The 15,254-nt window shown below is 42.6% G+C and overlaps 1 protein-coding gene across 1 annotated transcript in view; it reads left to right on the forward strand.

Annotated features, from left to right (window-relative positions):
* Positions 1-15,254, forward strand: part of SNX30 (sorting nexin family member 30) — a 110,309-nt gene that overhangs the window by 33,619 nt on the left and 61,436 nt on the right. Inside the window, exons 4-5 of the mRNA XM_006771232.2 lie at positions 8,695-8,886; positions 14,157-14,267. Of these exons, the coding sequence (XP_006771295.1) occupies positions 8,695-8,886; positions 14,157-14,267 (303 nt within the window). The remainder of the gene's footprint in view (positions 1-8,694; positions 8,887-14,156; positions 14,268-15,254) is intronic.

Here is a 15,254-nt window from a genome sequence, read left to right on the forward strand (position 1 = left end):
GCCCTGTTGTAGGCGCTTCAGATGACTTCTGAGGCCAGGACACCTTTAGTCTTGCTAAATGCGCACGGCTCTTTGAAAGCACAGCTGAGTGGTGTGGGAGTTGCTATTGGCAGTTGCTATTTGTGGTGGAGTCCTGCCCTGTTCTGTTCCTCACTTGAGTGGTTCCTGTTTCTGAAAAGGTTTGGTCTGAGGTGATGATTCATCAACAGGCATTTGATCACCTCGTACTCATTCAGCTTTGTATAGTATAGCGTTTTGCCTAGGTCTTTGTTCTGAACACCAAAAATGTCCTTTCCTTTAATTTTTAAAAATTTATTTTGTTTCATTTTGTTTCAATCCTGGCACCCAGACTACATCCCAGACCATTTAAGTCAGGGTGGAGCCTAGGCATCAGGATTTTTTTTCTTGGTTTTAGAAAGAGAGGGAGGCAGACGGAGAGGGAGGTTGGAGAGAGAGAGACATTGATGTGAGAGTGAAACATCGATCAGTTTCCTTCTGTATGCACCCCAACCGAGGACTGAACTCACAACCTGGGCATGTGCCCTGATTGAACCAGTGACCTTTCAGTGCATAGTAGATACTCTACTGAGCCACACTGGCTAGAGCGTTCCCTTTAATTTTTCATAGGCATCTTATTTCATCAAACACCGAGTGTGTTTTGTATATTTAGGACAGTGTCAGATGGCAGCACAAAAACAAGTAAACGAAGACCAGGTATTGTAAGCTGAACAAGTAGCACAGTTAAGAGGTATCGGAGACACATTCTCCTTGAATGTGTGTTTTGGGGAGGTTTCACTCACCTCATTAGAAAGCTGTGTGCTTGGGGTTTCGAGTTCTCCCGATGGCATGCCCATACTTAACCAGCAATAGAGGCAGAACCCACGTGTTGTGGGTCTTAGTTACTATTCAGTTAGGGACAAACTTTTGGAAATACCTCTCCTCCTTCGGTGGCAGTGATTTCTCAGCCTGGGATATTCATGCTGTGGTCTCTGCCTTGCTTTTCCATGTGGCAAATTTACTCCTTCTTCTCAAGTTGCCCAGAATCCTTTGCTTGCTTGCTGTATTGTGCCTGGAGCTCTATTATAGCCCTTTTGTGTTGCATCATAGTTAGAGGTGTTCATGTCCACATGCCTGGCTAGGTTGAGTTGTTTAGACACAGATGTCATACCTATTTTGTTTGGTAGCCCTGTGTCGGCACGTTGGCTGATGTGTATTAGGTGTTCAATGTGTGCTTGAAATAGTGCATCCTCTTTAGAAGGGATGGAAAGGGATCATGTTTAAGTTCAGCTGAGAGTGGGGGGACTCTTTGCTCACAGGAATCACAAGAATGTCTTGAGAAGCGATTGCTAGTCAGGAGATTCTTAGAAAAAGCTAGCAACAGACACTGGACACTTAGCCAAGGAATGTGAACTTGTGCTCTTTCATTTTGACTTCACTGTGACCTCATTGGAAGTGTTGTTTTACATCGGGCCAATGAGTGGATTTTACTTGAATGGCAGGTTTACTAATAGAAAAGCTAGGAAAACATTTTCCATTCCAAACAACTCTGTTAACCTACAAACAAAGCTTTAAAACAGGCGGTCTCTTAACCCGGGTCTAAAGAAGAAGAGCCTTCACCTCATAAGAAATGGTCCAGAATCCAAAGTAGGAAAATACGACTTTTCGGGGAAGATGCTAGAAACCATAGACTGCTCGGCCTTGGGAACTTAGAGACACTTGTGCAGGTATCCGTGGAGGTTTTGGAGAATATTTGAGATAGGGATTCCAGAGTGGGGGTGGGAGGAAAGGAGGACTGGACTTCCCACTAATAAGCAAGAAGGGTCCCATAACTGAGGACATATCGTTAAGATGCATTCGAATAATTCTACAGAAATAAATCCCCACACCTTAAAACTTTATACTGTTTATCACAACTATTTCCTATCTAGATTTAAAAAATGATATAGACTTTTAAATAATTACATATATTAGTCATCCTTGCTGTGGTAATTAACAACTCGCAAAATTCAAAGGTTAGCAGCAGTCATTAATTTCTAAGTCCCACTCCGTGTCCGGTGGCTGGAAGTCAGTCGCTGGGGCTCTTTTCCACAAGACTTTCATTCTGAAGGAGCAGCCCTGTTTGGGCCATGCCAGGTTCAAGGAGAGGAGAGAGAACAAGAGAGCTGGTATGATCATGCAATGGCTCCTAAACGGTCTGCTTCCATCTGGTGTATGTCACATTCGCTTAACGTGCCACTGAGAAAGTCACACTGAGAGTCAGTGGAGTGGAGATGTGTCCTGCAGGCAGTCACTGGGCAATAGAAAGAATGTATAATCCTCTAAAGGGAGTTAATAATTACAAACAGCAATACCGTCTACCAGATAGTTTGTGTCCTCTTCTTTTGTCGCTGAATTGTTTAGTAAATGATTTAGTACATGCTTTACATCCGTTCAGATTTACCATTTTAAAGTGTTTTGAATTGTTTTCTCCATTTTATGTGTATTAAAATTTTAGATTACTTTGAGGGGAAGCTTGCTTGTTAGTAAAAGTGCTCTGACAAGTTATGTGGCTATTTATTTGTTTAGATTTTCTATTTCATCTTAACTTCACTTTGGCCATATACTCATATAGACATCCAAGTTTATTAGCATAGTTATTCATAGCACATTTTTATAATTTACAGTCAGTCATACAGAGAGGTAACACTTAAGAGTTATTGCCTGCTCTCCCTCACCCCCTTTCTATATTGATTCCTAAGTTTTCATTGATCTAATTTCTTTTAGAAGAATAAATTTTTGCTTATAGCTTTACTCTTCTGTTTTCAATTTGTGCTTTAATTTTTTATTCTTCCATTTTCCTTTAACTTTTAAATTCCCTCTTCCACTTATTTTAAATGGAAGTACAACATAGATGTAGCCTAAAGTATTCTGTCTCATGGGATAAATTTTTTTCAAATGTATATATGTGCTTCTTTCTTCATATTTTGGTTTTCTTGTGTCTGAATGATGAGATAGTGCAGATGGATGTATTTTTCGGTTTATTTGTGTCTGATGAGGTGTAACGTAGGCCTGCGAGTTGCCTCCCATCAGAACAAGTGAATTATTGGATCCCCTGTGTTTCTACCTGATGTTAGAATTGTCTCCTTGGATCTTAGGTTGAGTTGAATAATCAGCTGACAGATGGGTAGAGTGATTTGTCAGTGGGGAAAGGGTCAGAAGAAAGCAAACCAGGGTCCTGGACAGTTGGTTAGGGAAACTTGACCTGGTTCCTCTTTGTTGGACCCAGTGTAGCCTGGCTTCCGTCTTGTTCTAGGTGCCTTCCCCATCTGCGTAGAGACCACCCCTTCAGGATGTGCAGTCTCTCCTGCTTTGCGCTTGGTGGACCTGCCCAGGGCAGCTGGCCCAGTTGCCTTCAAGTTGCTCAGATCTTTCTGTTACATCTCTACCACCATGGTTAGATGAAGCCATGTGGGCAGGGTGCCCTCTGCTGGTGGGCCTCACTTGGTGTATCTGCCTGTGCTTGACATCCCCTTTTTGATACAGCCAGACACACTCTGGTGGTCTTGCTCTGCCCCACTGTGGGCCCTTCCACTCTCCCGTGCTCCCTAGACAATGGCATTTACAAGTTAGAGTGGATGTGAGTTGTTCAGGACATTTGCTACTTCTTAGGTAACCTTGCTAATGTAAGTAACCTCAGTGCCTTGGGTTAAAGAGACCTCTTAGTTCTTTTCCCAGTTGTGTCCCAATCATATCCCGTAAAAATTTTTTGAAAGTTTTGGATTCCACCCTTTCCTAGTTTCCAATCTGGTACAATTTCAGCCACTGTTTCTCTCTTCCTTCCCTCCCTCCCTCCCTCCCGACCTTTATGAATGCGATTGAAACTTTGTGGCCCATGCGCAGAAGTCGGTTTTCAGCCTGGGCGAGTCTATTTTGAAGAAGTACTGTTGATATTTGGCTCTATTGACTAATGAGTTTGCAGACCACTGCTCTAGGCTGTTAGGTTAGGACCCGGAGGGTGAAAAGAAGAAGAAAGCAAAAATTCACTGAGTTTATCTGGACAAGAGTCTAAATTTGTGATTTTGAGTGTGTAACATTCTGATTGGTAAACACAATTGTTTCCTGGTCATTGTGCCATTGGGGTTTTTCCAGAGTTCACTCTGTGTTCTTTGCTGTTAGGAACATCTTTGAACAAAACATTTTTGGGATTTTTCCTTTGAATTTATTCTCCAAAGTGGGCCTAACTATAAAACTTTATGACGAAGTCAGTAATCAAGAATGTTCTGTTCAGCTCAGCCAGTGGTGCTCAGTGGTTGAGCGTTGACCTATGAACCAGGAGGTCATGGTTCAATTCCCGGGTTGCAGGCTTGATCCCCAGTGGAGGGCATGCAGGAGGCAGCGGATCAGTGATTCTCTGTCATCATTGATGTTTCTATCTCTCTCCCTTCCTCTCTGGAATCAATAAAAGTATACTTTTAAAAAATAAAGAAGAATGTTCCGTTGAGTTTGTGTAGGGTATATTCATTCTTCAAGCATCTCTGTGTGCTGGCAGGAGCCGGGGTGGGCTGGGAGGGGTGGGGAAGATGGGGCAAGTCAGGGACAGTCTGCACATTCAGAGACCTCTCCTCCTCCCCTGAGCCGTAGGGAGGCCTTCAGAGGCTTTCCAAGCTCTTCTGAAGTTTTTTCCTTGTGATGAGAACTTGTAAGATCTACTCTCTTAACAGATTTCGAATATGCAATACAGTGTAATTAACTATATTTAACAATGATTAACCTTTTTCAAAGAGCACTCTGGCTGCGGTTGGAGGACTGACTGTGGGAGAGCAAAAATAAAACAGGAGGCTTTTGTGCTGAGCCAAGAGGATCTTTCACTTCTCAAATTCTGTAGGTCACAGTGGTCGTAAAGGTGCGGCTCCCCCACAACACCTGCTCTCGCCTCTGTCTCTCAGCGCAGCAGGCCCATTGCCGGGCGACTCTGAGGGCAGGGGGACCTGGGCCCTTCCGTCCACCTCACCCTCTGCCCTTTCCTCCCAAGGTTTTCATATTTTCTCTCCACACGAGGACCATATTTTGAGGGGAATCCTTTGGGGAACACCTTGTATTAAGACCCCAAGGAAAATGTTAGCTTTACTTGACTGGCTTCAGAAACAGAAGCCTCATGTTTCCCAAATGGATTTATGGCCAGAGAGTAGAGATGCGGGGCCACGTTGGGTTGGGAAAAGCCACCTTAAGGGGATTCAGTTTGATAAGAACCTTGAACTAGGAACCAGAAACCTGGCTCCACTCTTAGCATAGCAATGACTAGTGTCGATACATTTGAACACGTTACTTAAGCTTTTTGGATCTACTTCCTCATCAGCAGAGACCATGCCTGTCCTGCTAACCTCACGAGGCCCATGTGGGGTGCAATAAAATAAGAATGTGGAAGCACTGTGTCCAGAGGTGCCATGGAAACCTGCGCTGGTAGCACCCCTTTTTAGGAAGCTACAGATACTGGTAGCTTGCTGCTGTTTGTGTGAGCTCAAATAATTGTCTGTGTAACACCCGCAGCAGGAGTGCGAGTGTTTTCCTTGGTCACACAGCCCTACGAGGAAAGAACGTGCAGTGTGCCACGGATCTGGAGGACTGGCTCTCCCCTCCCTCCCCCACCAACTGATTTGAGACATAGTTCACGTCCCACTGTCTGGCCAAAACATTTCAGACTCTGTGTGGGCTGTTCCTGGAAGGTTATTGGCTGAAGTCCCCATAGCAAAGGTTAGAGAGGTTGGCTGGGAGTCACCGGGAGACCTGCAAACCATCTCTCTCTCTCTCTCTCTCTCTCTCTCTCTCTCTCACACACACACACACACACACACACACACACACACACGGCACAATTACAGTCGTTGGGGACTCACAGTGTCTGTGGATGTTACACATGTAAATTATTAAAACTGTGACAATTGCTTCAAAGTTTTGAGAAGCGAGTGACTCATTCTGCCAAGGAGTGGGCCAAGAAAGGTTCCCAGGGGAAGGGGAATTTGAGCAGATGCCGGTGTGATACCTGGAGACCTGTACATAAAAGAGAGGAGGGGGCTTTGCAGCAAAGACCAGGAGTGCGAGTCGGCCCGGTGGGTCCCGGGAGCTGGTGTGGTGAGAAATGAGGCTGCTAAGATCGGTCTAGGCCAGACGTGTGGAAAACTGCTGTGTGAGCTGCTTGGTTTATCTGAGTAAAGATGTTGAATTCTTCTTCTTGTGCAATATTTTGCCACCGATAGAGTCATTCCGGGGCCCGGGGCCCGAGTGTTGATGAAATGTTAGGGTGGGTCCCTGCAATGCCAAGCACAGTGCCTGTTTAAATATTTATTGAAATGATGAGAACATGACAGTTGTCTCAGAGCTTCAGAGAAGGTGTCTCTCTGAGATCCCCAGATACCCGTGCTCTGTGGTGTCAGCATGCTGAGCAAGCAGGCAGAACCAGCTGGCGGCTGCTGCAGCCGGGCTCGCAGTCACGCCCACAACCAGAGCAGCTGCTGAGGGCTTTGCCTTCCGTGCCGAGGTGAAGTGGAGGTGGGGTCCATTCTCAGGAGCACCTTCTGTGAAAATGGTACCTTTCAGTAGCCACAAACATATTTTTGATGTCGCGTCATCGAGTGTGTGGTTAAATTATTGGAGTTGGTGACATCGCCCTTGACCCCAGGCCTTGCTTCCCTCTGTCTTGTCCAAGCCCTCTTCCCAGATGTCCCAGGATTAGCTGGAGCTCATGAATATGATCACTAGGTTGACCTCTAATTTCCTGTGTTTTCTCTAATCTGGGGGCTCATATCCAGCCTGCATACAAGAACAGGGGCGTCTATAAAAAAAGAAGGAACTTTTACCATTTGCAACAGCATGGATGGAACTGGAGAGTTTGATGCTAAGTGAAATAAGCCAGTCGGAGAAAGTAGGAATGGCTGGGGATGGAGAAGGGAGGGGGGTGGCTGTTAAGTGGGGGCTTGAGGGGAAGGAGACAGACATATGTAAAACTTTAGACAAAAAAAAAAAAAAAGAAAGAGATGTCAGGAGAAGGCATCTTCCACCCCATCCTGGGCTCTCAGACCCATGGGTCAGGAATTTTCTGCATTCTTGATCAAGGCACTTTCCATGGTGCCACCTCACTTTCTTGCCATATTCCTCCTGGTGTTTGTCTCCTGGTGATAGCAAAGTGACATTCAGAGGTTTTTACATCTAGGCAAGGCTTTGTTCTGTTGTCAAATCTTAAAACTAAAGAAAACTGTTAAGATTGCACCTTTTTGGATATTAGGGACATAATTTATTCAAATGGTTTCCTACTAAGGCCTATAGAAAAAGAAGTCCATAATTTAAAAAAATCTTTCCTTCTCTTTTTTTCCTGGCATTTTCCCACAGCCCCCATTCCACCCCTCCCAATTTTTTTTGATTGTGAAAAATTTTAAACATTTACAGAAAAGGAGAGAATTGTATAATGGACCTGCAGTTACCAGCTTCAACAATTATCAACGATGAGGCATTTTATAGTATCTATATCCCCACCTACCCATCCTTAATTATTTTGAAGCAAATCTCAGACATTTTATCATTTCATCCATGAATATTTCCGTATATAGTCCTAAAAGATGAAGACTTTGTAAAATCCTAATACTTCTGTTTTCACACCTAATAATTTCTTTTCTTTCTTTTTGATAAAAATTGATTTCAGAGAGAGAGAGAGAGAGAGAGAGAGAGAGAGAGAGAGAGAGAGAGAGAGATTCGCCATTCTTCTTATTCATGCATTCATTGGTTGCTTCTTGTATGTGCCCTGATTGGGGATCAAACCTGCATCCTTGACATATCAGGATGATGCTCTAATCAACTGAGTTTCCCAGCCAGAGCCCCTAAAAATTTTTTAATATCCTCAAATAACTGACCACTATTCCTGAGTGTCTCAAAATCTTTTAACATTTTATTTTAATCAGGTTCCATTGTAATTTTTTATAAGTCTCTTAAGTTCGTAAGTTTTTTTACATCTCTAGGTTCTCCTATTTCTATCTCTTTTTTTTCTTTGCAATTTATTTATTGAAGAAACTGGGTTTTTAGCTCTCTTTGATTTCACATAGTAAAGCTTTTGCTGACTGCATCCTCATAATATTGTTAATAACTTCCTCACTCCTCTGTATTTCCTGTAAATTTTTCTTGTGCAGAGATTTGTTCAGGACTCAGATTCAGGTTTTTGGCAATTGTACTTCATAGGTAGTTTTGTAAATGAGCTTCTTTCAGGAGGTAAAAAATATTTACTTGTCTCTTCATGTTGGTTAACTGGATTTTTAAATGTGTTAAATATTTTAGAGGGTTCAGGTCCCTTAATGTTTACTTGGGTCCAGGTGGTAGGGGAGAAAAAAAAAGAGTATGTGATGCTCACCAAGTTCTTTCGCTGTTGAGGTCTGATGATGGTGGGGGTTTTATATTCTGACTGAATTATTTGCTTCTGTTGGTTCCTCCTGTCTTTGCTGGAAGATGAATCAGTATGAATCTGGTGTAGAGCTCGGCCATGGCTTGTTTCTCTTGGTCATAAAAGAACTGTTCACTTAAACGTTATGTGAGGAGAGGCTCAGACTCTTTGGAAGTTTTGTTTGTTTGTATTTAGAGGTGTTCATTGGTTTGGCTACACTGGCTACTTTTGCTGATATTCTCCAGGTGTATGTTTTCATTTAATTTGTAAGGTGATTTTTTTTCTTCTTCTAGGATCTCATTTTGCCCAACGGTGGGACGCCAGCAGGCACTTCGAGCCCAGCTTCTTCATCTTCCCTTCTCAACAGACTTCAGCTTGATGACGACATCGATGGCGAGACCAGAGATCTCTTTGTCACCGTTGATGATCCCAAGAAGCATGTCTGTACAATGGAGACCTATATCACGTACAGGATCACCACCAAAGTAGGTCCCTTTGTTATCTTGTTTCCGTGTTGATTGGTCTTGGAGAATGAGAGTCGTCCCTCCATGATTTCTGCCTTTGCTTTCTCTCTCCTTTTGTACAGTTGTGTTCCCTTTTTATAATTGTGGGTACGGCTTTCTGAGAGAGTAGATACATTCAGATTAAAAGGATTATATGTAAGTGTTTTTAATCTTAAAATGCAGGAGAAATTGTGACTGCAGTCTTTCAAAGAAAACTTTAATCCTTATATAGTTGATTCTTCGACAACTTGGGTTTGAATGGTGTAGGTCCACTTACACATGGATTTTTTCATTAAATACTATATAGGTATTTTCATAATAAAATTTTCTTTTCTCTAGATTACTTTATTGTAAGAACACAGCACACACTACATATAACATACAAAATATGTGTTAATTGACTGTTCACATTATTGGTTAACAGTAGGCTATTAGTAGTTAAGTTGTTTGAGAGTCAAAAGTTATATGGATGTGTGTGCGGGGATCAGCACCCCTAACCCCTGTGATTTTCAAGGGTCAACTCTACTTTCACTTATTTCCTATCATGATACTATTTAATGTATTATTATCACATTGCATGTGAAACTTATAAATTGTTGTATTAACCTAAATCTCTGTGATGATCCCATGATTATAATTTGGTATAATTAGACTTGATAGTAGGGGGAGAAGGAGTAAGAGAAGGATGGAAACTAATAGTTACGGACTTTTTGCTATGTGCCACTATGATGTTACTGCCTTGTCCTCTCACACCTGGTTCACATTTGAAAATTTGTCACATACACATGCACTTACACAGTGTTCCCCCATTGCCATTGCCACTGTTTTCAAAATGCTGGCACGCCGAGCTCAAAAGGTTCGCCATCCCTGTCCTAGGTTGATATAATGTATGCCCATGAATTATTTCCAGTTACTTATTTTTTCCCCTAGGGTCAGCTTATTTTTTAACCTGCAGTCAGTGAAATGCAAAACCTGTTTTTCTTGAATTTATGCCCTGAACAGCTGGATGACAAGGTGACTGCCTGCCTGGCTGCACAGCGATGCTTGCCTCCCTGGATGTTTTCCCACCTTTATTTTACTTCTGGGCCCTGCAGTTCACCTCCCAAATGCTAATACTGCAGGGCCTCGTTTCGCAGGCTACCGCACGCAGGCACGGGCTCTCTCTTGTGCCTCTTCTCTTTACTTGCTTCCTTCCCCTTTCTCATTGTGGTCTTATTTCCATTCCTTTTCCTGGGGCTGTTTGATTTCCTATAAGTCAGACAATGTCTCAGTATAACCTTTTCCAAGTTCCAATCCCACATTTTCATTTGGCTGCGATGTTAACACCTCCAGGTAAACTTGTTGCAGTATTAAGTTTTACTTATTACTGTCAATTCCGCTTCTGATCTCAGACCAGAGTCTTTTTCTCTTCCTGTTCCAAATAGCGACACCAGGTTTAATGTCTTGGTGATGCATTTGGAGCCTTCTTTCTGAATGTTGTGTTAAAGATTCGTAGAGAAGTGCGAGGATGAGAGAGAGGGGACAAACAGGAACACAGGGTCCCAAACACCTGATCCTGTCCCAGGGCCCCTGCTTCTACTGAGGTTGTCAAGCAAAGTTAATGGTCAGAGGACAAGGTCGTACATATAATTACGCTCTTAGTTTGAGCTTTGATTCCCAGTCCTACTTCAGATTCCTGATAACCAAAGCTGGACAAAATGCAGAGCTGCTTTTGCCTGAGCTAAAATGAGTCTAGGGATTCTGTTGGTTAGAGTGTCGTCCTGATTTGGCAAGGTTGTGGGTTCGATTCCTGGTCAGTGCACATACAGAATCAAACAATGAGTTTGATTAAAAAGTGGAACAACAAATCTCTCTCTATCTCTCTGTCTCTCTTTCTCTCTCTCTCAAAATAAATACATAAAAAATAAAAAAGAAATGAGTCTAGAACTGAGAGTCAGTTGTAGGCAAAGCAAATCTAAGTCGTGGGTTTTTTATCTCCCTAATGGCGGAGAGATCTTTTCAGGCTGAATTGGCGATTTTCTCAGCTGGCTCCTAGAAAGTAACATTATCATAATAGCTAATTATTGAGCACTTACCATGTGCTGTATTTGTTTGCAATATAAACCCTTTAAATTTTATTTTATATAAGTAATATGTGCTCTTTGTGGAAAACACAAGCAAACTAAAACAGTGAAATAAATTATCTATAAGCTCTCTAGCCAGAAATAATCACTTACAACTTTAGGAACCATTTGTCTTTATTCATTTACAAAAATGAGTATTTTACATGCTGTCAATTCACTTACTATTTTGCAAATGTCTTTCAATGCTACTAAATGCCAGTAAACATGCTTTTATGCTGTCATTTCTGAGTCTGCAATAGTGGTTTGTGGTATGGATGAGCTGTCACTTATTTTGTGCTAAGTGCTTTAAATGTATCATCAGTTAATCCCCATATGCAATGAAATAGGTACCGGTGGTATTTTTATTTTGCAGATGAGGAATCTGAGACATAGAGATTGTAAGAAAATTGCTCAGAGACATGCAACTAATACATGGTGAAGCTAGAACTTGGACTCAGGACATGACATGAGTTTTAAGAGAGGATTCCCTCCCACCCCCACCCCTCACCCCCGCCTTCCCCTGCCTACCCAAGCACTGTGTGTGGTTTACTACCACGGCTGTTGACACTGGCGATGATGTGGAAGCAGACTGGAGGTTAAAAGCCATCCTCCTCTTGTCTTTTACCCTATCACCAGTCATTACCGACACTTATGCCCCAACTAGTTTTTCTTTTCAAATGCCTCAGTGGTTCAACAGGCTGAATCTTGCTGAAAGATCAGTTATAGATGAGGATTACAAAATAGACGTAAGATTTAATGGCAAGAAGGTCATTGCTGACTGGGGAGAGCAGTGCCATTGATGTGGGGGGAGAGAGCCCAGCTTGCAGTGGGTTAGGGTGTGAGAGGAAAGAAAGGCATTATGAGTGGTGGTAGTTTGGCAAGGAAAGCGAGTCTAAGAAAAGAACAATAACCGAAGCGGGATGTGAATTTGGGGGGGGTGGGCTTCTCGTTTGTTTTTTAAGGATGGATGAAACTTGTTTAAGTGCCAGGTGGACAATGTGGATGGAGAAGGAGACATCGGGTTGAAGATTGGAGAGTAGAAAGCCACTGAGGTGGTAGTACCCTGAGCAGAAGTGGAGGGAGGGAGGGAGTGGCCTCTCATGAGGGAGGTGGACTTTTTTCATTGTTTCTGGAGAAAGGAGGGGAGTCTTTTTGTGGCAGAAAGTTGAGGGTTCTTTGCTTAAAGCTGCAGTTTCCTCTATGGAGAGGTATGAGGTCTTCTACGGGGAGTGATAGGGAAGTTTTGAAGTGGGGCTTCCGAGTTCTGAAAAACTTGTACAGGCTTTGTGTTAACTGATGTGGAAAATGAGGAAGAGAGTTGATTAAGGAAGTAAAGAGAGACTGCTTGCCAGTGTTGAGGGTCCAGCTGGGGAATTTATTGTGTTGACCAGTGTGTTTGCCTGACTTTGTTTTTCCTTCCGGAATGTGCTCACACGCCCTGGTCGATGTGAGCAAGAAGTGGATGGTTGCATTTCTGCGAGAGTTGTGGGATGGACAGTGGGGAAGGGGCCTATTGGCAAATCAAAGGCCCAAGTGATGGCTCATGGAATTGACGCTGAGTAAGGAAGGAAGAAAAGACAGAAGTGAACAGAATATCAAGGAACTGTAGGTCCCAAGAGGCTGAAAACCCAGGGAAATGGAGCCTGCTGGAGGCTCTGTGGGGTCTCAAAGAACATCCTTTCAACTGTGTCTTCTAACTGTGGCGGAGACCAAGTCTCTAGGAGGCTTAGTGGTGTTTCGGGACTGCTCATGGGCAGGGTTCCCCAGGCTACCTGCTCTCAATATTTCCATGTTCTGTATGCCTGAAAATTTGTCATCAGTGATTTGCTCTTCAGATTTAAGTATTCTTCCTCCCTCCTTCCAATTCTACAGTGCTAATTCCTTTGGGGAATCTTCTAATAAGTCACAAAAACCTAAGTTAAATGAAGTTCCCCACATCTTCCCACCCTTATACTCCATCATAGGAGAGGTTTGTGTTTCATGGGCATAAGCTAACCTGAGGGACTCGGAAAAGGGGAAAAGATGCAGAAAGAGTTAGTTGGGGTCCAGTCCAAGGCTGAGTCCTTTAACTGCACGATTTTACCCAGACTGCGTGAGCACAGCTTTTGGGGAGGGTGAAATCATAATTTTCAATGCCAAAGACTTTAACAGCTTTTTCTTTGATGAATAACTCTTTCCTGTGTGTTTTAAAGATCTCCTTGGTGGTGTGGTTAAAACAGACTTTTGGCTTTAAAGGGTAATTTTACAAAATGTAGCTTGAGCCATTTTTATTTGATACTTTAATTCCTGAGAAGTGTGACTGTCATACAGTTGGTACCCCCATAGAGAAGATGGTTTAGCTGAGACATAACTTTAGTTTGGGCAAATCAATGTGTAAAACTCTTGTTTTCCTGTAAATTAATTTAATTTCACTTAACATTGATTTTCATGATCAAAATGCTACAATCACATTTCAGAAAAATTAAATTCAGGAAGGGGGGATGAGAGAAATATTTTTATTATACAGTGACATTTTGGTATTATTTACTTGTAGATTTTTTTTTTCTTATCAACTGAAATACAATATAATTTCAAGGTTATGGCTCTGGCCAGAATATGGCAAATGAGGCAAAACCTTTTCTATTTTTATCTAATCTGGCTCCTAAATGAGCTGATGGCCTGTTCTTCCTACTTTTTGTTTGTTCGTTTCCCCCCTGCCTTTGACAAAACTTGTGAACATATTTATCAGAGAGTGGAGATGTAATTCCTTGTCACAGATTCCCAGATTCGGATTCAGTAGCAATATCTTCAGTGGAGTGATTCGGCTAAAAGAAATGCTCAAACTGAAGCTTAGAGGAAATGAATCAAATGTTTCTGAACACAATTCTGAGGGAGAGTTGAGTTCCACTTCCTGAGGGTAAAAAACAAAACAAAAAAACACCACTCACGCACATGGAACTTTTCATTCTAGATCCTTGAATTTTTAACTGGGCCCTGTGGCCCAGACCCTCATTCCGTGCTGGTAGACCCTGCCCTTCGGCTGTGTGTTCGGTGGAAGGAAGGTGTGTTCTTGCCCAGTCTGGTTATTCACAGAGAGTTTTTTCCCTCCCCTCTGCCAAGATGGGCTCCTGTTCCCTTATGCTTATTTTGCTTTCTTCTTCTTCTTTGCAGAGTACTCGGGTGGAGTTTGACCTGCCGGAATATTCTGTCCGTCGAAGATACCAGGATTTTGACTGGTTGAGGAACAAACTGGAAGAATCGCAGCCCACTCATCTCATTCCCGTAGGTACTAAGTCACTAAAGCTTATTACTCACTTTCCTGCATTTTCTTCCCTGAGACTGTTCACTCAACTCTCACCCCTTCAATTATGGGCAAACTCTGCCTTACATTTTCAGCCAGTTCCCCCATCAAATGTTTATGGATACCGTGTAAATATATATCACCCTTTGGGTTTGGCTTTCTCATTTGCTATATAGTATGCTGGTTTCTTGAGTGCGATGGGGTAGTTCTTCACTTCCATTATGACAATTTTTAAAAAATAAATATTGTTGAAAGAATTACACATTCCCCTCTTTTTCTCCCTTTGACCCTCTCTAGCCCGCCGCCAGCCCCTGCCCCAGGTCTTCACCACCCTGTTGTCTGTGTCCATGGGCTATGCATCTTTGCATACAAGGTTTATGGTTGATTACCTTCCAGTCACCCACCCTTCCCCGCCTTCCTTCGGAGATTCCGCACTCTGTTCCATGCTGCTGGATCCACTCCATTCATCAGGTTATTTTGTTAATTAGGTTGCACATATGAGTGAGATCATGTGATGCTTTTCTTCCTGTAACTGACTTATTTCACTTCCATTATGACAATTTTTGAAGTATGGAGAGTTTTAGTTCTCATTTGCTGCCCCTTTAAAGACTGTTTCCCCTTCCTAGACACTGTTCCTGAGGTTTGGACAGCTGCCACCAGGTGCAGGATGCTGCCTCCCTTGCCGCTGCCGGGCTTTCTTTAGACATGGGTAATTCAGGGAGCAGGGATCCAGCACACGGTCCCCTCACCAGTTCTCCATTAAAAAAGCAAGCCCAAAGCCACCTTACTTTTATTTATTTAAGCAGAATAATATTTATCTATTACTTATATCTGCACATTTTAAACCAGAACCAGAGTAAATAAAACAGAAAAGACTACTTAAAATCAGCATACTCATTGAGTACTTTTCTGACTACATTTATTTTTAGTGTACAAATAATAACTTTTTTCACTCCAGATGGTTCTTG

The sequence above is a fragment of the Myotis davidii genome, unplaced genomic scaffold (assembly GCF_000327345.1).
Source record: "Myotis davidii unplaced genomic scaffold, ASM32734v1 scaffold64, whole genome shotgun sequence".
Taxonomy (NCBI): Eukaryota; Metazoa; Chordata; class Mammalia; order Chiroptera; family Vespertilionidae; genus Myotis; species Myotis davidii.